The 24,334-nt window shown below is 38.8% G+C and overlaps 1 protein-coding gene across 2 annotated transcripts in view; it reads right to left on the bottom strand.

Annotated features, from left to right (window-relative positions):
- The window catches only part of LOC122792485 (tyrosine--tRNA ligase, cytoplasmic-like), a 212,499-nt gene that overhangs the window by 176,002 nt on the left and 12,163 nt on the right, over nt 1-24,334 (bottom strand). The window contains exon 2 of one of the 2 annotated variants that reach the window (XM_044060257.1): nt 10,985-11,073. In XM_044060257.1, coding sequence (XP_043916192.1) covers nt 10,985-11,044 — 60 coding nt within the window. In that variant the 5' untranslated portion in view covers nt 11,045-11,073. The remainder of the gene's footprint in view (nt 1-10,984; nt 11,074-24,334) is intronic. The other variant, XM_044060258.1, reaches the window with a different exon arrangement.

Genomic DNA, 24,334 nt, shown 5'->3' with positions numbered 1-24,334 from the left:
CCACACCCCCCTTACTATAAATAAAAACTCCTGGGTCGGGCTACAGTGGGGAAAAGGCCATATATCACTTTTGGTGAAATGTGTTTCAGTGAAATGTGCTTTCGGTGAAAAGTGCACACTAATTTGGTTTTCAGTGAAATGTGCTTTTGGTGAATAGTAGTAGATCCATATATATATATATATATATATATACATATATATATATAAAATTATATATAATATATATATATATATATATATATATATATATATATATATATATATATATATATGTAAACACACACACACTTTAATTTTCTCCTCCGATCCTTCATATGTCCTCCTAATCAACCTTATAATTTTATCAGGGAATACAACTGATATCATTACTCTGTTCATAAAATCCAAGCTTACTCTGTCAAATGCTTTCTCTGCATCAAGACCCACCAACAACAGTGGCATTTCCTTACATTATGCTTACCTCTAGATTATCATTATTCTGTTTATGTTGTCAAATCTTCCACAAAATCACATTGATCTATATCTATCAATTATGGCATCACATTTGCCATTCTTTTAGCCATTATAGACATAAACACTTTATAATCATGATTTAGTATTGAAATTTCCCTGTGTGAAGCTGGCTCTGATGGATCTTTACCCTCTTTAGGTATTACAGCTACTACCACTTTCTTCCAGGATGTTGGTACTTCTCCTCCTCTTAGAATACTGTTAAAACCTTCCAGATCTTTACCAGTTTTTTCCCTCATAACTTCCAAACTTTCACAGGAATATCATCTATTCCTGAGGGCTTTCCTGTAGATTGGTTATACGTCACCATTTTATCTCATCTCCTGCTATTCTAACTGTGATTAATTGAGCCTCCTCTCCCTATAGCCTTGGCATATTTGATTCTTCCACAGACATTTCCATTTGTACCTTTTATTGATTTCCATATTTCTCTGCTTTATACAGACATTCATCAATTTTCCAAAATAGTTCTAATACTTCTACAGGATCCCTTGTTATTTTCCTTCCTTGTTATCTTCCTTGTTATAGATTCATAGGTTCATAGGTAGGTACTAGGCTATCTGCCCGAAGGCATTTATAAGCCTAGCCGGAATGTGTTGGCTTTCGACGCCCCCTTAGATTAGTTCCCTGTGCCTCTGTCCAGCAGAGCCATTGAAGTGATCCCTGGGGGTAAACATTCTGTTTCCCATCCACTCGTCAAGGTTTCTCTTGAAGAGGGTTAGCAAGGAGCTCTGCCTAATGTAGAATGGAATCTTGTTTCAGAGCATGGGAAGTCTCTGGGACAGGAATCTATCCCTCCAGCATGTCCTATTTATTGTTGTGGTGAGTTTAGATCCCTGGAGTGTGTGGTTCGAGGGGATATGGTTTTCTTTAGGTGGAGCATGTCCATCAATTCTGGGTTGTACATGGCCTTGAATGTCAGGCAGAGATCAACTCTGAGTAGGCGGTATGCAACTGAATACAGCTGGAGTTTCTTCAGTCGAGCTGCATAGGGCATCTGCTTGAGGCTAGTGATCCTTTTGGTGAGATCCTTCTGTGGTCTTTCCAGTTGTTGCAGGTGTCTTGTAAGGTACTTCCCAAATGGGGCATTGTACTCTATGTATGATGGGTCTGATGAGTGATGTGTAGAGGGGCCCAATGACCTCTTTTGATCTGGATGCAAACCCTTTTGTGGTTAGATGGGCCACATAGAAGGATTTTGTAACCACTTTGGCAATGTGATTATCAAAGGAGAGGTTACTATCTACTTGGGTCCCCAGATCACATCTTCCATATTTTGGGGATTACCACCTATGTGGTAGTTTGTGGGTACTTTGTTTTTTCCAAAGGGGATGACTATACACTTTTTGGCATTTAGCTTGAGGCCATGGTTTTGACACCAGGTATCTGTCTCAGTGAGACCCTTTTGGAGGATGCCTGTGTCAGCTGGAGAGTCAATTATAGCCCCTAGTTTGCAGTCATCTGCGAACTTGGTCAGCCATAGTCCTCCTGTGCTTGCCTGTACCTCTGGCTCCTTAAGCTTGGTGGCAGCCCTTTCTAATTTCTTTTGCCCGAGTCTTTGTGCTAAACGTTTTTGTGCTCTAGACTTATTATCAAAAACCAGTTGCTTAACAGCAATCTTTCTAAACTCATGCATATTATCGAGGTAATCCCTTATTTTCTGTTTAGCATTCTGTAGTTGCTCCTCTTCTTGATCTGAGAGATTCCCCCTATTTTGTAATACTTTATTATTTGTCAGTCCCTCTAAGTACTTCTTGTTACTTCTTAACCGTATCTCCCTTTCTTTTATTTCTACCCTTTTTTAAATTCCACTTTAATTTTATCCCACTCCCTAGCTATATCTCAAAAGAAATTTATATCTTCTCTAATAGCTCCCGAATAATTTCCACTTCCTATTCCTTAAATTCCTCTCTTTTCAACACATAGGTGGGAAAGCGCCAATATCTCATTTTTATTTCATTATCCTGTGTTTTTATTTTAGCTATTATTGGTGCATGATCTGAAATAGTTATTGGGTGTATATAAAGGCTTTCAACTAAATGCACATGTTCCTGTGAAATGTAAATTCTGTCTAGCCTAGCCCAGTTTTTATACGTTGGGAATAATATGAAAATTCACTTTGCATTGCTAGTACTGAACTCACATCTTCCATGCCAAATATTTTTATAACTTTCTTAAAAAGTTTACCCTCCTTTGTTATAGTTCCCTTTCTGGGCCTCCCAGACACATCTTCACTGTTGCAAATCAAATTCCAGTCCCCACTTATAAGTAATATTCCTTGGTGAAAGCTGATTATTTTTCCCAGAATCTTCTTTAGCTCCATTATAGCAGTTTTCAGTGGAATATAAATACATGCCAGTGTAATTCTCCTCCTCCCTTGCCAGTAGCCCCTTAGTACTACAAATCTACCATTATTGTATTTTTTCCTCTTTTATTACTTTTGGAGCTCCACTTGCAATTAATATAAGTACTCCTCTCTTCCTTTGCCCCAGGTATTCTGCTGAATAACCATCCTGAAAACATTTTTTTATCAAATTCAAATGTTTAGTTCTTTCTAAGTGTGCCTCCTGTAGCATACTTGTTTGCACTCTACATTTTTAATATAGTTCACTACTCTTTCTTTTTTGTATTTATCTGTGAAACCATTAACATTTAAAGACATTATAGAAAGAATCACATTATTGAGGGATTATTATTCCCACCTTTTATGTATAACAGCTTTTTTGTTTAAATGTCTAGTTCCAGCTTTTGTGTTACATGCATGCACTGTTTGGCAGGTTAATCTTTTATAAAGTTGTTTATTGTCACTCCATTTGAACCTGTGTCACATATTGCAATTTTTTTTTTGTTTTATTGAAAACTCTCAAATAAAAATACACACCCACACCCAATACCCCCCTAAAACCTGCTAACTTAATAATAACACACAAAACTATGTACATCTTCAAATACTGAAGTTTACCCCCTTAATAGGAACAAAGGTTCCAAATTGACAGCCCCACACATAGACTTGAGCTAAAGAGAAAGAAAGATTATCTATGCTAAGACATGTAGTACAGCCTGTGATTCTATTAAATGCTGTCTGGTTTTGCCTTATCTTTATAGCTCTCCCGGCTGGGAAAACACTTGAATGCTTTTAGAAAACATTTTATCCAAGCCACTTCTCTTTATCAGATCATCTGCTTGTGACATGAGAACCAGATACATGACTGTTTAGCAGAAAAAAAGATTTTATAATATCCAGCTTTTTTCATTTAATTTCTTTGTTAAAACTTGTTACTGTATTAAGCTAATGGCCTTGACCCAGTCATTCCCCTATGCAAGAATGAGAAAAAGCACACCACATTTTTCTTTTGTCATGCTCTTTTAACTAGATCCCTTTCTCACATTGCATTGCCTACATTTCTTAAAACTGAACAAGGAGAAAGAGAAAAGAGGGGAGAAAGAAGCAAAAAGAATAAACAGAAGCACCTATTTAAATTAGTATCCCCATTACACTTAAAAATAAATGAAAAACTTTACTTTATAACATGCAAAGAAAATCAAGTACCACTTAAGTAATACTGTTAAGAAAAAATATTTTTACTTACAATTAACTCTTTCCCTCCTCTTCCCCTCTCCTGAGAATTTTTCCGAACATTAATGACATGAAGTAGGGCATATGCTTTAGAGTCCCCTACAAGTTTAGCAAAGTCCAAGAAAGTTCAACATTTCCAGATTTTCTTGTTCTATTCCTGTTCATCTCCATCTCCCAAAGCCTGTCTCTGCTTCAGCTCCACTGCACTCTTGATTCTTCTAGTCAACTCTTGTGCTTTTTCCCTCTCTCAAGTATTTTCCGTTGAAACACGAGTAAAGATTTCACTGGCACAGACTCTCTGTGGACTTTATTACCAGAAGAACAAAAAGCAGAATATCCTTCTGTTTCACAGCTCACTTTTTGTTGGACAAACGTTTGTATTTCTTCCTTAGCATATACTTCATCAAAAAATGTTTTTGTTCCTCCAGGGAAAAATATTTTGAAGATAGCCGGGAGCAGCAGTTTGAATCTCATGCCTGCTACTCAACATTAACTATATAATGGAATACATGTATTCCTTTTCTGCCTGGTATACAATGAGTAATCATTCTCCACAAATACTCTGCTGTCTTCTGCTTTCAGTACATTGCCCTTCTGCCACAGTTTTGTCATAATCAACTCTTTCTGCTGGTAAGATTGCATTTTTACTATTACAAGTCTAGGCTGTTTTCTCATAACCAGGTTGGAGCATACACATTGTGTCCTTTCAATTAAAAATTCATGTTGTGGAATACCATTCCAGTTGTTTATTTGTGCTTTCATGAAATTAATACAGTCTGTTCCTTCCAGCTTCTCAGATACAACAGAAAATCTCAGGTTTTCCCTACTCACTCTGTCCTCTAATTCTATTATTTTTTGAAACAGCTCTTCTTGTGCAGTCTCATATTCAGCCAGCCTTTTCTTCATTTTGAACTCTGAGTTTTGCTGTTTTATCATTTCATCTGAGTATCTGTTTAAAACTTCTTCCAATTTTCCAGCTTTTTATTGTATGAGTTGATATAGTCCATCAGTGTTACATTTATTTGTCAGGTCAGTATGTAATTGCTTTATACTTTCCTCAAGGTTACTGCAAGCCATGTCTGGTGCTTGCACTTGTTTTTGCTGAGCAGCTACATTACTTTTCCCAGCCAGTGTTTTTTCATCACCTTTTGTAGATGATTTTCCTTAAGGTTCTCTGTATTTCTTTTTTTCCTGGCATCCAGGCATTGTGCTTATTAGTTAGTTACTGAAATTTACTTAGAAATCCAGGTCCACTGGCTTTCTCTGCTAGGTTTCTGTTTTCACACTGGGAGAGCCAGAATTAAGCTGTTACTCAATGTACAGCCATCTTGGAAGTCCAGTAGTGCTACTACTAAAGGCAGTGTTGCCAGCAGAATGTACTGGAATCTTATTTGACTGAGTCACTCTTATAAACAATAACAACTGGACAAAGCTTTTGTCACTAAAGAAAATGCTTACTGTAATGAATGTGTTCTCTCTAATGGGGAATGTTCCTTTATCCCAAAGTTCTGTGGTCTCTGAGTTGATTATGATATGCACAAGTTGCAGAGGTTACAGTAATGAGGTTTTGCATTTGTATATATTTTTTTCAGCCAGACAACTGTTGAGTGTGTTGCTTAAGGAGTTAGATCAATGCCAGTTTTTCAGCAAAAAAGTCAGCACTGTGTTGAATACAAGTATGTCACCACTGGTTTTGGTGTTGGGCAGCTGACATGTGGCAAACTGTCCTGCATCAGCTGTTTATTATGAAAATGTAGGTAATAAGGCAATCACCATCCTTTGATGCTAACTTAAATAGCATTTATTTTCTGTAATGCCTGGTGAAATTACCATATGATGGTCATTTGGCTCCTGTACTCGGTGTTTGAGAGCATCACCAAAGAATGTAATATAATACAGTATAAACTACGTTCTGTTTGTATACCTTTTCAAAATGCCTGCAATTTTATTTCTTCCTTAGCTGTTTGTGATTTTGATTACATAAAGAAGTTGACCAAGAAAAGACATAAAGGTATGTCCTAATACCTAATGGAGGTTAGAGGAGCAAGACCTGGGATCAGAATGTCAGAAGCTAAAGAAGGGAGTACAAGCAAGCAAAAAAGCAGAAGAAGTTTTGCCTGGATTTTCACTTCAGTCTTTGAAAAGGGGAGAAATGGCAAAATATTTTTTCTGTGTCATTTTTCTCCCCTCCACCTGCTGACAATCAAGCATTCCCCAAACAGACTACAGCACATTCATTCCCTAGTGGTGGGAAGAACCCCACCATGTGTGGGAGCCTCCAGATATATTTGGATGAGAATTTGCCCAGAGTGGCCATCACATGCACAGATAGACACCAGAGGACTACGATCTTAGCACCACTTTATCAATGAGACCCCTGTTTTTTATATGCCCAACCTCACCCACTTGGTGGGAGGATAAGCTGCATCACCACAGTGGTTCACAATACCAATTATCATATGTGCATGCTCTTGCATGCCCATCAAGAAGTTTCCGTCATCCATGGTGGCTTGCTGATCTGCAAGCTTGTGTCCAGGTCTCATCACAGCCACTAACAACCCTCCTTATGGTGTAAGGTATATGGGTTTACTGGCTCTGCAACCCCTTCCTCATCCCCAGGATGCATACCCATCATCCCCTGCCTGTGCCATCTGGCTGGATTACACTTCATAAGCATAATAATTAGAGTTACAGATTTCATCTAAACTTCCACTCAAACTCAGGTTGCCTCTATGCCCTAGACATACAGGCACAATGGCACAAACGTAGCATAGGAAGGAGGTGTGAAAAAGGTTGGAGTAAGTTTGAAAGATGATGAAATATTCAGATACTAGGTTATGGGGGAACTATTAATTAAAGAAACATGAGGTACAGGTTCCAAACAACTTTCCACTGTATATAATTAGGGTTTATCAAGAGTCCATGATGGACTATTTCCAGAACTGTGCATTCTCTGCCTAAACTCTAAAATGGTGCAGATCAGCCTGAAATGATACTGAACTAACACACAAAAAGGGATGTAACAAAGGAGTCAGGTAAAGCAAGCAATGAAAGTGCAGATGGACAGACTGGTAGGATATCAAGATGCCAAGAGATAGAATGCAGAATGATTTCACAAAATAAAATTCCTTGACAAACCAGGTTGATATATTTCTGTTACTAGATAAAAATATCACCCTGCACTGGCATGCACAGACTTCAGAAAAGCTTTTAACACAGTATAGTAGAAAAAGTATATAGGGAAACTGGAAAGCATGGAACAAACCCCTCAAGAAGGAAATGATGGATGGAAGCAAAGAGATGTGTTAAGATAAAAATCTAGTAACACAACGTGTGACATATGCTTAATCCTTGGCAAATGCTGTTTAATGTATGGGTTGATGGCAAAGCTTAAGGATTAGCTTAACGATTATAGATCGGGCAAGTTTGTTTTCTGAATTAACAAAACTTGATCAGTGATTTGTGACTGATGGATTACGCTACAGCATACCTCTAAACTGCCCCTGATTTTTCAATGCCATCCCAGATTTTCTCTTGAAATTTTGCTCTTCCCCCCTAATCCCTTCTAAAACTGGTGATTTGAGGACAAAAGGTGATGGATCACACTTCAGAATATATAAAGTCACTTCACCCTTCCTTAATACTCCCACAGGTGTCCCCAAAGGTTCCATTTTAGGCCCCCTGCTATTCAACATATTCATTAACTACTTCTACTAAGCCATTCCAAACTCCAGCCTCATCCAATATGCCGATGATTCTACCATTATCTGCTCCTCCCCTTCTATCCCCACTTTAAATAAGTTTACCCAAACTGCCTTCTCCTGTACTGAGCAGTGGATGCTAGACAACCATCTGGCTCTTAATGCAGCCAAAACTAAACATGTTATTCACCACCTCCAAAACCTCCTCCCTAGATAAACACTCATTTATAATAACCAGAAAAAAATAATACTCCCCTAGAAATAGTCTCTGACACTAAACTACTAGGAGTACTCATAGATGATCAACTAAAATTTGACAAACATTTACAAGTAAATATAAAAAAAAACTTGGTATGCTATACCGCAATAATCGTTATATCTCTCCTTCCACTAGGCTCATACTAGCCAATACGTATCTCATCCCATCCCTCTTATATGGTGCATCTATCCTCACCAACCTGCAATCCTCCCTCAAAACAAAACTCTCCTCTTGCTATAACAAGATATCAAAATTTGCAGCAGGTCACAGAGCCATTTTTCACCATTGTAATTCTCTTCACCAACTAAACTGGCTTAAGCTACCTAACCTCCTCACTTATACCCAACTCATCCAAGCACACAAACTCATTTACAACCCCTCTCTTTGTCCCTCCTTGCCACTATCTTTGAAATGTATGAATCAGCATGACTTCTAAGATCTAATTCCCAAAAACTAATTAAATTGCACAAACCCACACGTCCATCTGGGAATCACCTAATGTCCTTCTTTCCTGCATGCCTCTGGAATTCTCTACCATCTCGTATCCACATCACCAGCAGTCTCTCCTCATTTAAAACCTTGCTGCACTCCCACCTAACTTCACAATGGAAGTGCTCCTGTTCCCATCCTACCTAATCCTTCTAATACCACTTCATACTCTCCTAGAACTAAATACACCATTACTGCCTCCTATAATTCCACAGCTCTATTGAACTTTTTGACCAACTACTTAACAGTTACCCTATGCTGCTACTTTTGTGTAAAAAAAAGTGTTTTTTTATTGCTGTTTTACAAACTATACTGATGTATTCTATCATTGTTAACCTTTTCTTATTATATTTACTTTGTATTCCTATGAGATAATCTGTAATGTAAATGTGCAATGTGTACTATGTATTTGTATTTTTCTGGAGCTTTTCTCCGCAGGACTCCATTGAAAACAAGCTCATTGTGGCCCAATTGGACTATCCTGGCAAACAAACTGCAAATAGATAAATAAAATAAAATAAAATAAATAAATAACATTAATTAGCATTACAGACCTCATTTATTTCCGAAGATGCACTTTAATTCACATTCTCTTATTCTGTCAGCTTCTCAAGTTAATAATACTAATACTTTAAAAAGCTTCTGTTATTTTTACTGAATATTTCTGGATTTCTCCCGTTTTCTAGAGGTAAGAGGTTGAATGCTATACTCTACAGTGCAATATGTAAGGCTTAGGTATGGACAAGGAGCTTTTCTTTTGTTTTACTCAAGCCCATGCTCTTGGGCTGTCCTGCTCTTGACATGTTATTATCAGCCTTCCTTCTCAATGCATGTACATACTTGTGAGACATTAATATCACTTTCTCTCTCTCTCTGCTATAGAATGGCATAGTGCCATAGGAAATGCCATTCCTTAAGATAGGTAAGCTGGACATCATCTGCTCAAGACTATCGCCCTAGTTTACCCTGCAGCATCCTAGGTCATTATTTGATCCCAGGTGGCCAGTGTCCCAGTTAGACACCCCTCCCCCCAGTGGAGAGTTTTTAGGGGGAGATTTAATGCAAAAATATAAATGTGGACATTTATAGGAAGTGGGCTTGGTTTCATAAAAACTGAGTGACAGACAGCTGTCGGTGTGATTATCACCCCCTAAGTAAGTATGACTGTACAATACAATGTGAAAAAACTATAGCTAAGATAAAGCAAAAATTAAATTTTTTTTTTTTTACTTTCCACTACCTGTCAGCCATCAGCTCAGTGCCATCTACTGGCTTGTTCATCCTTCTCAGGGTGAGAGCTATGCCTGGCCCTTGTATTCCCTAAGAGTTAAGAGCCAGTTGCATAGCCATCATTCTTGCAGTTTTCCTGCTTTTGGCACTAATCCCATCTCCTGGTGCATGACATGAATACCTGTGTCACTATGGAAGGTCAAGCTATGCCCACCTCCAATAAGTGCATGCTTCCACAAACACATTGTGGAGGGCTTCCTACCATCACCAGTTTGGATAGACCAAGCTAATGCTCCCAATGTGTGTCTCTGTTCACTACCTTCAGGCCTTCACCTACATGGCATCACACAGCTGAATGGAGCCACTACCCCCTCCCCCCAGGATGGGTGAGATGTCATTGTCTACTTACTCCCATCCTTACCATCCTGGCTCTTCCAGTACCCAGGCTACTAGTCAAAATCATTAGAATTGTACAGGAGAAATTGAATCAAAGCACCCATATGTTATTGTCTAACTGTTTCACTTTCAAACATGACAGAAAGGCCTGCTTATCTCACAACCTTTTAGCACAAGAATTCTGGACAAATGGTAGGGGTACAAAGGCAAAAATCATAGACAGATTTTCAGTATTGCTTTTATACACTTAGAAAGTCACTAGAATAACAGGCTTTGCATTAGCATCCATTTATCTGTCCATGCATCCATAACCCCTTCTTCCCAGTTTTTTTGCATATGGGGTCAGGGTGTCACTTCAACAGTGATAAACATTTAGAGCCACTGTTCACATTGTCACGTATGTCTGTCGTTATTTAGTAACTACAGTTCTCAGTAATTTGCCAGAAACCATAAATGTCATAAGTAACAAACCAAAGATATGAGAGCAAAAATCTGTTACTTCTGCAAAATTCTAGACAGTTATTAAGTATGGAGATCTTGCTTAAAGTCTTGTGCACATCAGTAAAGCCCATTTAGGAAGAAAGTCATCAGATTAGTCAAAGGAGTGTAGATGAGGTTAGCTAGGAATACATGGGATGTGTATCATGCTTCTGAAGATCATACACACTGCTCTACATCAGCCTTTTTTATGGCTCACACTAAAAACATGCTTTCAAATATTAACATAATTACAATGCTCTGAACTAATCTCAGTCTAGCAGATGTACTGCATGCAAAGTAATATTGCACCACATGAATTCCTAGAAACAATCTGGGCCTTACCTGGAGGTTCCTAGTGAGAAGAGCATATTTTTCTTCAGCTGTCAATTGATTCTGCGCCATTATCACAATTTTCTGTAGCAACTTCTGCTCTGCAAACAAATAAAAAAGTATTCAGAAGCAGAACATCATAAAAGAATATACCTCTCCACTGAAAATGTGTCAAATCAGATATGGTAAGGTAGCACAAACTAGAAGTTAGGCGGCAGTAAGGAAAGAAGAGTCTGAAAATTAAGTTAAAAACGTTTGCAGTATGCCTTAACAGAAACAGAAATTAATTCATACGGTTCACGAGCTGAGTTTTTCTTGTACTCAATGGATTGAAAAGTGTACAGGATGTTGTGCACCACTATGTTTATACAGGATAGGGCTGGTCTTTTGACAAAGATGTTATATTCAGTTGTAATGCTACAAATTAATTTATAAGTATACAAATATAAATGAAAATAGCCTACCAAAGACCTCAATGTACATAACATATTGTTTTAAGATAAACCTAGACTTAAGGCAAGGCCCTAGGAGAGCAAATAGAATATTGAAGGGGAGTACAAAAGTTGTGAGCATTTTGCAATGAGAGTTCATTTAGGTCTAGGGTCTTTTCTACGTGGCCGTTATACTTTGAAAAGCTATGCTTCATTGGTTAAAAGTGGCCACCGTAATTTGTGTTTATAGCTTTTTAAAAAAAGTTGGCACCTCTATGTGTTTCTGAGTGCACATCACATTGCCTGATACCCTGTATTTCCTGTGTAGTTGGAAGTAAGTGTAGATGAAGCTGCCTGCATGAATTTTATAGCTGTCTCTTTGTTTGAGTCATCCTGAATACAGAATTTGACAAAATGATAACTACCAGTTAAAAAAATAGTTCAAAATCTACCTTTTAGCTAAGCCTGCATGAACTAATGACGTACTATGAAATTTTAATTTGTCAGGGTATTGTATATTGTTTAGGATTGCATGTATTGTTTTTTCCAACTCCTCAAGTTTAATAAGACACTTTATTGACTAAGAATGACTGACTAATCTTACAAATAAAAGCAAAACTAAAGAGTGACTGACTAATCTGGTAAGACTACCACCAAGCCCCTTTCCTCTACTGTTGTTGTTATTTAGCCCTCCTTTCCTGGGTTTTTGATTTCCATATAGATTGTGTTACCTTTTGCTGATGAATGTAAGCTGCCATATTTTAGACCATTGCTACAGTTTTTCCAAGTCTCTTCTCATCCTTTCTACAACTTTTATTGCATCACCTCTATTGCATAATTTAGTGTCATCAAACCTTTCATTCCAGGTTTGCTGTGAGGTTACGTATAAAGACAATGAAAATAAATGTCTGCAGTTCTGATGCCCTGTGGTCCTCCAGTGCCTTCCATCCTTTGATCTCAGTGAGGTCCATTTACTATTACTTTCTGATTCTTATTGTCTAGTCAATGGTTCTGACATGGTATCATCCAGGACCCACTCAAACTCTGTCTAATAATTTATTCCCTAACCATTTATGGGTACCATGTGAAATGACTTGCTGAAGTCTAAATAAACCCCCTCTGCCACCCTTTCTATGTAAAGCATTGGCTACTCAGTCAAATAACTCTATTCGATTTGTTTGGCATGCCCCTCCTTTTGTCAGTCCAGACTGCTATGGATCTTGTGCCCTGCTCACTTCCTGATACAATAAAACATTAATTTTGCAGTCATTTCATTATTTCCTTACAAACTAAATCAAACTAAGAGATTTGTAATGTATAGCCCCCCTTCCTCCCCCTCCCCACTCCCTCTATTGGGAAAGTGAATTGTATTTCCTGCCATCTAGTCATCAGAGACCTTACTTTTTTCCCTGTGATTCATTAAGATTACTTTGGATTTCTGGTTCTGGGTCTGCCCAAAACTCTGAGTCACTTGTTGGAAAAACAGATTAAAAACTGCCCTGCCTCTTGTTTTTTGCAGATGATAAGATGATATGAAGAGGCAAACCACCTTCCAGACCTATATGTCAAACTAAGATAAACTGATGGATAAATTAAGCTGCAAATGGCCTGGCCGTGTCTCCCCATAGGACTATGTCTCAACAGCATGACCTGGATTTTGACACTGATGTGCACTGGAAAAATGAGATTGAAATCTATACACTCCAAACAACATTGTAAGCCCTTGTTGCCTCAGTTAATAAAGTATAAAGACATTGCAGAGTGAAGTTATAAACATGGAAACAAGAACACAGCAAGGCCCTGACTCCATAGCATAGAGGGATGGCTCCTGTGAGCCATACGACCCAAGAATAGTTAGTGGCTCAGATAATGGGGGAGCTGGGAGGGGGAATGAGAAAGAATAGACATTTGCTGGCTTGCCTATTCTGGAAGAGAATGAGAGGTTTCAGCAGGTGATCTGACAAATCCAATGAAGGGGGCAGTACTATAACTGCGTGGTGGATTACCACTAACGTTCAGCATCAAAGTGGGGCTGGAGCTAGATGACTCTACATGCAGGCAAAGGGACAAAACAAGAAAAAGACAAGACCACAGCAATTCAACTAGTATATAGTCTGCCTGCTACACTCCTTCATCCAGCACAAGTTTGCACTCATTCACCTCCTTAGAGAGGCAATGGGCCATAGCTGAGAAAATGAATAATTTAAAAAATTATATAAAGTAGGGCAACTGATGGCTGATCAGGATACCAGAAGGCAACAAGAATTTACCTGAAGGAATCAATGAACACCTGGTGGTGAAGCAACTGCAGATTTGGGATGTTTGGCAGAGGAAAGTGGAGAAAAGTCACTGACATTTTGTGGCAAGTCTATTGGCCCAGTATGTTGTCACTGAACTATCAATGCAGACAATCTGTCCTGACGTTGTGTGGCAATCAAATAAGGGAAATGGGCAGTCTCCTCAAAAATAGGCCAGGACTTTTCAGACCTTCTGCGTGTGAAAGGCCCGAGTATTAAACATTAACTGACATTGTTGAGGAATAAGGAAGTTACAGGTTAACTGTTATTCCCACTGTGAATTAAAGCTCACTTGAAGGAAAGTCTACAGCTTTTCCCCCTCCATACCATGGATGTAGATGTATCAGTGACAATGCCATACTGTGAAGAGGCAGATACAAAGCTGAGCATTGCTACTTTAAAAAAATGAGCTTGTCAGGGTTCACTATGTTCAGACATTGTGAAGTAATTGAGAATATGCAACCTGGATCGCTTCTCATATGGAGAGAATGCTGCGGAAAAAAAATTTATCAGTATTATATGCAAGTCTCCACTTCTTCCCACCCTGGTACTTAGGATATAAAAGACGAGGTGTCCTGCCTTTTAGGAAAGAGACAGATTCTAGTTATCAAGGGCTGGGGGTGAGATCACGGAATTTCTGGGGGGCTTAATTTTTCTTTTCTAACTGCCTTAATCACAGATTGACCAATTGTGACATGTGGGACGTGCAATAAATCCCTTTCCTTCCATCTTTGCTTTGATCTGCTAAGCTCCTTGTCATAGCATGCAAGTATGCTATCTGCAGCTTTTTGTTAATGTTTGCAAGTCATTGTTAATTTTACAAAACAAGCCCACACTCACACTTCTCATCTCTCCATTTGGCACATATCCTTCCATTCATGATTGTTTCCAGGTGCATGTCTCCATTAAGGATAAGCTATGTTGGTGAACAAGTATTGATTTTTCCTGCCAGTTTAACATTTTTCATCTATCCATGCCGAAGCTGGCACGATAGCTAGCAGACAGTAACAACTGAGGAATGATGCTTCCGTTGTAGCCATGCAACTCTTATGTTGTTAACTTAGCTCCTACATATTTTTTGACATTTTTCTTATATTGTGAAGTGCTATCACTTACTTATATAGTCGTATCTACTGTTTTACACAGTGGTCACCATTACAGTTTATATAACCGGTGCTTCAGTATCACTGCACTCTAGAGATGCTGCTCAAGCTGCACCATGTTTTGCTGTCTTGGCGCAGGTACGTTCAAATCTTTGTTTATACTGCTGCTTTTGGTCCAGTCTGTACAGCTTATACATACTAATCATAATTGCCCAGACAGTGTGCATATGTATAAGCAATATAAGGTACTCATGCACTGGTTAGTATTTTGTTGTACAGTTTTACCATACCTCTCAACCTCATAGAGCAAAATATCTGGAAAAAGCCACAAATAATGGGGGGGGGGCAAAGGCCCAAAAACGGGAACATTTTTCTAAATATTGCTCTTACAAACTTTCAAGTTAATAGAATAACAGCTGTTGCTTTAGCAGGACTTTCTGGAGGATATGAAGTTTGAAACTCAAATGTCTATCATTATTTTCTGACTTTAGTCCTTAGTGATTTGCCAGAAAACCAAAATTTTATGAGAAACAGGCCAAAAATATGAGGCAGAAATCTGGACATTCTGCAAAAATCTGAACATTTGAGAGGTGTGAGTTATACCTAAGTCATATTTTTATTTTTTGGTCAGGACTTTACCATTTGTTGCATTGAGCTGCTCACCTGCATTCTGTATGCATGTGTGTAAGTTCTCCTCACCTCCTTTTCACCTCCCTATTGGCTCGCTATTTCCAAACTACTTGAATCTCTTCCTATTACTTTCTTACAGCTTGGCAACCAGCAAGTAGAACATCACTTGATAGTGGTGGCTGAAAACCCCTCCCCACAATTTGGCTGCACAGCCACAGCACTTCTTGTGCCTCAGTATGGCTAGATTTCAGAATTTTACACTTGGATCCCCTATTTGACTACATGCATGCATGAGGTGTACCCCTCTGCTGCACTGACCTGTTTTTGTAGCTAAGTTGCACTGTCTATAGCTAATGGAAACTTCTGCTAATAAGGGTTATGGCCATCTCTTTAGAGTTTCTACTCAAGAGCTTCATAGCCAGATCCATCCCTGTAATGCATCCCTTCTGTCTCACTCAGCTGAATTACATGTCTCCCCACCCTCCATACAGGCTTTGCTGACCACCATCTGTAGCTTCTAGTCTCTATTGATATTTCCCAGTCAGTCTCTTATCTGCAGCTACATGTGATTAATTCCTTCCTGAAGTGCACCTTGATTTTGTTAGTCACATTACCTTTGCTGGCTAGCCTGCAGTTCTTCTCCTTCCTCTGCTTTCCTTTTCATTAAAACTGCTGAGCTCCCCAGATGTCTGCTGGACTGCACATGTGCAGACTGACTGACATCCCCTAGTATGGGAGGTGTGAGTTGCTTTGCTCTGACACACCACCATTCCCCACCCACCTTAGCCACAACTATATTCACAATCACATATCCACATACACATACACACCATTCATGACTCCAACTTAAAGACACACATGATTACATAACTATTCATAAACATATCATGAAAATCATAGTACTAGTCTCCCAGTTCATTCACCTAAAAGACATCAGCCACTCCTTAGGACATGACTAGTCTTATTTATACCATTAAATTCATACCCTTACTTTGCCAGTTCAATCAAACAGCTACAGTGATATTCTAATTTCCCTGCACTGCAATGCAAATCTATCCCTGCTAATTCATAATTCTATTACAGTCTTGATACATAGTAAACAGAACACACCCCATCCACAAATCCCGCTGGGTAAGTACATCAGCAAGTTGAAAATATTCTCACTAGATATTTTATCCATATTGTTCAAAACTTCTTCCTTCCAATCAAACACCATGTAATCAAACCACACAATTACATTACCCTTAACAAAACTGCAAACTTTCCAAAGATTCAAACAGTGAAACCATATTCCATAATTCCGTTTAATTTACCTTACCTTTAATCACCTTCCTTTAAGACAAAACAATGTGCCTAATTAATTAACCTTTTATCAACCAGCAAGCTTAAACAATACAGTCACCACCACCAATTTACACTCATCCTTCTCTCAGGTGACATTCATAGCAACGTTGAACCTAATATTCCCTTACACAAACACAGAATCTGTCAAACTCCCCCATGCCCACCTAAGGGCTAAACATTGCACTGTTAAGCTGCACTGGAGCAAATAATAATACTAACCAAATGTTTATCTGTTTGTCATAAAAAACTAGATATATGTGTACTCTTAAGAAATCTGGCTGAAACCATGTTCTACCTCCCTTCATGCTCACCTCCCACAGTACAACACCATAAGAATGAACAGCTTAGGTATTCATATTGGCAATTGCTGTATGCTAGCAGCTAAAATCTTATTTGACTATCAGATTATGGTCAACTCATCTACCGTAGATGATTTGAGCCCCAACTGGATACTACTGGCTATTGTCTTTCTAAAAATGTAATAGTAATTATTGTGTTTGTTAAATTAACTCTCCCAATCTGTCCTCTACTCAGCATTCACCAATCAAATACAAACTTTCTCTCTTTCTCTCATTTGGCCTAAGACGAAAATCATGTGCTAATCCTAGGTGATTTCATCACCAACGTCTTTGGCCCATCTATTCACACCCTGATAGCTTCTTCTCTCACCTAAGATGAAGTCATTTTATTCATGAGCCAACCATGCCAAATATTCTAGCAAACAACATACTTCTGGGTATCTTAATTACGATCCAGCTAAACAAGGTACATTCTTTAATAGTTTCATAGGTTCATAGATAAGTACTAGGCTAACGGCCCTGGAGTCACTGCAAGCCTAGCCCAATAGTGTTCCCAGTCATCTGGCTTAGCAGATGTTAGTTCCCTATGCCCCTATCTAGCAATGCGATTGAAGTGATCCCTGGGTTGAATTTCCTATTTCCCATCCACTCATCAAGATTTCTCTTGAAGAGGGCCAGTGAGGTGCGCTTCTTGATGTGAATGTGGAGTTTATTACAACATATTGGAAGTCTCTGGGTTAGGAACCTGTCCCTCCAGCACGTTCTGTTTAATGTGGTGATAAGGTTGAGGCCTTTGGAATGAGTAGCATGGAGGGATTGGGGTTTTTTCAGATGAAGCATGTATAGTAAAACTGAGTCAGACATGGCTCTGTATGTCAAGCAGAGATCGCCTCTAAGTAGGTGATATAAGATGGAGTGAAGTTTACGTTTTTTAAGTCTGTCTGCATAAGGCACATGTTTAAGTCCTAAGATCCTCTTAGTGAGGAACTTCTGTGGCCATTCCAGTTGTTGGAGGTGTCTAGTGAGGTACATGCCAAATGGGGCATTGTACTCTATAATAGGTCTGATGAGGGACGAGTAGAGAGGGATAATGACTTATTTTTTCCTGGATGAGAAACCTTTTGAGGTAAGATGTGCCATGTAGAAGGAACAGTGCTGATGTGGTTGTCGAAGGAGAGATTGGTATCTACCTGTGTCCCTAGATCCCTTATAACACCTTCAGAGTTAAGTGGGTTCCCTTCGATCTGGTAGTTTGTGGGCACCGTGTTTTTCCCGAAGGGAATGACTATGCATTTTTTGGTGTTCGGCCTAAGCCCATGGTTTTAGCACCAGTCGTTTTTTTTCTGTTAGGTCTTTCTGTAGGATGTCCACATCAGCTTGAGAATCAATAATAGTTCCCAGTTTGCAGTCATCCACAAATTTGGTTAACCAGAGTCCCTTGGTGTTGGCTTGAACTTCAGAGAAGTAGATACCAAACAGGAGAGGACCCAGAACCGTTCCCTGTGGGATTCCACTTGTAACTGCCCAGTAGTCAGATTTGGAGTCAGCTACTTTCACCGTGTGTATTCTGTCCATGAGCCAGTTGGCAGCCCATCTAGTAATGTATGGGTTAATGCCCAGATTAGTGAACCTATTAATGATTCCAGACTGTGGGATGGTGTCAAAGGCTTTAGCTAGATCGAGGTAGGCTGGTTGGACAGCTTTGCCTTCATCCACCACTCTGGTGACAGCTTCGAAGAAGTCTATCAGACTGAGCAGACATGATCTGCCTTTCACAAACCTAAACTGTGTGGGGTCTAGGGTTTGAAGGTTCCCTATATCCTTATTTATATGATCCATAATAATACGTTCCATAGCCTTACAGATCAGGCTCGTCAAGCTAATGGGGCGGTAGTTCCCAGGGTCAGTAGTCCCACCCCCTTTGTGGAGTGGGATGACTGTAGCAGTGTGCCATTCAGTGGGGACAAAGCCAGAACTGAGGCTGTAGTTGAACGGGGCACTCAGGTATGGTGCCAGTTCTTTTTGTAGATCATGTAGTAAACAACCCAGTAGATTATCTAGTCTCACGGAAGCTGTATTCTTATCTTTGGTCAGTGCAGTTTCTACTTGTGCAGTCGTAATAATAGGGAGATGGTATTCCTCAAGTATGTGGATGGGCCCTTTCAAGGTGAGGGGAGAGTAAAGTTTGCACTAAACCTATCTGCCAAGATATTGGCAATGTCAATTGGTTCAGTATAAGTGGTGTCATTGTGCTATAGCTCCAAGCAAATCTGCCTATTATTATGCAGACTCTGGACATAACTAAAAAAGCCTTGTGGTTGTCCTTAGTATCTGTAGCAATTTTGCTTTCATAACTAGCTTTGGTGGATTTGATGAGGGATCTCAGTTTCTTACTGAGTTTTCCAAGGGACTTTTTCCAGTCATCAGACTTTACCCTTTTCTGCAACAGTTTTTTCCTTCTGTTGTAGAGTTTGTTAATGGCAGGGATCCACCAGATTTGGCTTCCTTTTTTTAGAGGAGAACGTCTTGGTTCTGTTTGGTAGGGCCCTGTCTATGCAACTGTTTAAGTGCTCATACAGTGCCTTGGTGTATGATTCAGCAGCCATACTCCCATTCCCCATTTCTATGGATGACGTGAAGCTTGCCACTTATGTCCTTAGAAGCTCAAAATTAGCTTTGGAGAAGTTTTTCACAGTGGTTTCCTTTTTCGGGTGTGGGAGCTGGATTTGGATATCAATAGTGATTAACTTGTGGTCGGATCTGACCATGGAGGGGTTTAGCAAAGGAGTAGAGCAGCAGTCCCCCATGTTTGTCAAGAATGTTGTTTCCCCTAGTGGGGGTGAGGATGAATTGGACCAAGACATTGGAGTTGATGAATTCCAGGAAACGTTAGGCAAAAGAATTGGAGCAGGAGTAGTTGTTCCAACTAATGGAGGGGTAGTTAAAGTCACCCAAAATAAGGGTATTAGACTGGACCTTGATGTCTTCAAGAGTGTCCAGGAATGCAGAGTGGGAGTCTTGGGACATTTTGGGGAATCTGTAGCAGGCTACAACATGGACTGCAATTTTGTCCAGTGATAACTGTACTTCAAGTATTTCTGATGCATTACATTGGACAATCCTTCAATATCAGTGATCTCTGTGCCACCCACTTTAAGTACTCTCTAATAAGCCTAGACCTCTCCCCCATTCTATACCATTTGCAAAATCACTCACTAAAACAAACATACAAAATGCTGTTAGCACCATGAACTCAATAAAGTGGTGAATTTTCTACCTCATATTAGATGGTATTACTGATACTACAGCCTGTCTAAACAATACTCTTACAAGCATACAAAACCAGATACACACTCAATTTACCTACATAAAGCCTCATCTTACCATGGATGACCTAGGAACTTTGAAATGTACTTAAAAATGAGACAATGCATGGAAACATGGGAAGCAACACAATCCAGAACAATCACAACCAATACACATCCTTGTAAAATCAAGCCAAAAAAGCTTTCAGGTATCTCAAAACATATTACCTCTGCAGCAGACAGAATTATACATTCACTATCTCTAGGCAAGGGAGTGCAGAAGGGTAACCCCCCACCCCATAAAAACCTAAAAAAAGTTTACCTTTCATGGTGTTGGCCAACTAAAACATTTCGATGAATTCTCCTTCAATGAACAGGTTGTTCACTGATTTCGATGATTCGGGTTCAATGATTAGGTATTCGATGTAAGAAACATTTGACAATGTGATATAGACCCAACAACACAGGGAGGACATGCAGATTCTACACAGAAGGCATTCTATCTGAGGGATAACCAAGTGGTATGAGCTAATAACATCAACTGTTGTGTCACTGTGCCACCATTAAGAAATACAGTAACAGGGTTAAATCACTTTTTCAACATGCAGCTGCACCAAATGGAAGAGATGGAATCAGGAAGAGAAGAAGAGTAAATATTGCTGAAACTGATTTCACCCTCACGTCTTTGTGAGTACTTCCATGTGGCGGACACTGGTTTTTACAAAATCTCACCAAGACGTCAGTGATCTATAGACCATATTTTATGCATCATGGAGACAGGTAGGTCAAAAAGTAAAAATGACTGGGTGCACAGGTCCCAAGATAAGGTGCACGCTCCTGTTGTACAAACTAGTGCCAGGAATGGAAAAAAGAGAATCCTCAGGACATAGAAACATTCCTACCACAGGGTTAGGCCACGTTCGGGGAAAGGGTGCCCACTATGGAAGAAGGATGCTGTAGTCCACAAAAAGCACAACATCTGACAGCCCAAGCAAAAGGCAATGAGGCAATAAAGTAGAGTGTTGAGGATAGAATAAAGAAATTATGCATTGTTACTATTACACAGAAAAAAAAAACAGAATTTCCAAACAGAGGAAACATGGCAACAGTAAAAGACAAATTAGAGGAAATAAAAATATTTGCACAAGAAAACTGTTAAATGCTACAGATAATAATTGAAGGTCCCTAATGCAACAGCTTAGGGAAAACATTATCTGAGTGAAGAAACATTGGCCCACCTCTGAACAGAAACAATAGAGAAAGGGGGAAAAGGCAAACTGTAAAATAAAACTGAGGTTATTGAAAGGAATAAAAAAAAACACTGACATGGGAAAGAAAAAAGCAATCTGATATGGTGTGATATTTATGCAGAAAAGAAAGACAAACTAATCAACACAAAAACATGCATCTCCAAAGATATTTGAAGAGAAATATAGGTAAATACATCCAAATATGGTGAATTTCACAATACAAAAAATAACATCACAAAGGGGGGATGCAAAAAAATAAGATTAGTGAGGTAGAAATTAAACAAATAGAAAATGAAGTGATAGACCTTCTCTGAAGTGGAGGATTTAGTGTGGAACTCCAGCACAGGTGGTGTCATACTATAATGGATCAAAGAGCCCCCAGACAGAGGAGCAACAATGAAAGCAGGATACATCTGAAGAAGATTTACCATGGGCCGATGTTCAGGAGCCTTCGGAAGGAGACTCCCTCAAAAGTCTGGGTAGAATTGCACAGCAATTGAAAAAGCAGGAAACAGTGGCAACTCTGACACAGGTAATATTAATATTGCAATATGATGGGCCAATGGGGCCTCAGATGAAGCAAAATGCATCTGAAGAAGATATGCCAAAGGACAATATTCTAAAACTTTCTGTAGAAGACTCACATGAAAGTCCACTTAGAAATGTAAATTAAGGGAAATAGCAGAAAACAGAGGGTAAAGAAGATGTTCTCAGTCCAGAAGAAAGTAATCTGGGAGAAGACCTGCTTGATTTAATAGAGATGGATAGACATATTAAGTAAGATTAAAGAAATACATTACAACAACTAAATTAGACCCAAAATGTTAGAAGACTGGTAAAACAGATGAACACAGTAATCAGGTCTATTAGAGAAATTTGTGTGATATAACAGAAGTAAATGGGATGTATTATTTACAGCTAAGATAATAACAAATAAAGTATTACCACAAAAAGAGTAAAGGAAAGGAGGTAATAACAAATAAAGTATTACCACAAAAAGAGTAAAGGAAAGGAGGTAATAAATAAAGTATTACCACAAAAAGAGTAAAGGAAAGGAGGTAATAACAAATAAAGTATTACCACAAAAAGAGTAAAGGAAAGGAGGTAATAACAAATAAAGTATTACCACAAAAAGAGTAAAGGAAAGGAGGTAATAACAAATAAAGTATTACCACAAAAAGAGTAAAGGAAAGGAGGTAATAACAAATAAAGTATTACCAAAAAAAGAGTAAAGGAAAGGAGGTAATAACAAATAAAGTATTACCACAAAAAGAGTAAAGGAAAGGAGGTAATAACAAATAAAGGAGGGGAACAAGCAGACTGCCACTTTGGAAGTATCGATTAACACAAGTATCTCTGTTAGAAGAAAACAGAAAGGGGAACAAATCGTCAAAAATGCTTAGAAAGATAGATGTGGTAAAAGCAATACATGGTATCAGAACAGACCAGGATTTATCATGCACCATTTCCAATAATAAACTAAAAATACCAGCATAAGCAGAAAAACAAAGAAGGCGTGCATAAATATATAGGAAAACTACAAAATAAGCAATTCACTGATAACACAATAATGCTTTACAGATAACTGGGAAACAAAGCAAAAGCAAGGGAAACACCAGCAAAAAAAGAAGAAATAGTTACATTTTGGAGAAACATTTAAGACAATGTTGTTGAAGAGAACAAAGATGGGAATGGATGGAAGAATTAAAAGAAACAGTAAGTAGCTCTAATGCAGATGATATGAAACTAGATGAAGTAGCAGCCAGAGAAATTGACGTAAAAGTAAGAAAAGCTCCTAAATGGAAAACCCCAGGTCCTAACTTCTGGCTAAAGTTATTAATGTATTTACACTAAGATTCAGCCATGAGTGCAAATTACTTATATGCACATCCTGAACCTGCAAGCCATCCTAAGAACAAGAGACCAATAACTTGCATCCCAAAGATATATCAATTATATATACTTATTAGTATATAGTATTATATACTGGAATTGATGCAGACAGAGTTTATAACCATCTAGAAAAAATAGTCATGGTACTAGATCAAAAATGTAATACAAATAAGTCAAAAGGAACAAAGGCACATCTGTTGTTAAACAAAGCCATAACAGAGAGCTGTAAAACAGGGAAGATTACAAATAAGCATTCAACAGTATCCCACAGTTATGGATAATGCAATATTTACGGATGTAGGACATACACACTACATTGATCAATTATATTGCAGTGACTGTGAAGCAGTGGCAAATCACTATGCAGCTAAGCTATGACAAAGGGGAAATTATTATCCCAGGGATAAAAATTCAGAGCATAGGCATAGGCCAAGTAGGCTGCTACCTAGGGCGCCACTGTAGCAGAGGCACTCTTCCAGTAATCTGGGTGGTGTAAGTATGCCAGGATGGGGGCACCAAGTGCTGTGGGGGGGTACTGTGGAGGCCTTTTCCCCTAGGGCACTAGTTGACCAAAGCCCAGTCCTGATTCAGAAGGGCTTTTCCAGGGTGATTCTTTGCCATTGTGGTGTTTTGCTTGTCATTAACATATTTCACTGTTTACTTAATAGATTAGGCTACAGTTGCAGCTTAACTCCTAGAAATCAGCCCTGTTTAAAGACATCTACTGTACTTTTGGTGGGTGATTTCAAATTATATAGTTCATCAGATATGGATCTGAAAAGACATCTACAAAAAGCTAAAAGTTTCTCA

This window comes from Protopterus annectens, chromosome 1.part2, assembly GCF_019279795.1.
Source record: "Protopterus annectens isolate FY-2018-M chromosome 1.part2, PAN1.0, whole genome shotgun sequence".
NCBI classification, from domain to species: Eukaryota; Metazoa; Chordata; order Ceratodontiformes; family Protopteridae; genus Protopterus; species Protopterus annectens.
This window is presented reverse-complemented; position numbering and strand designations above follow the sequence as displayed.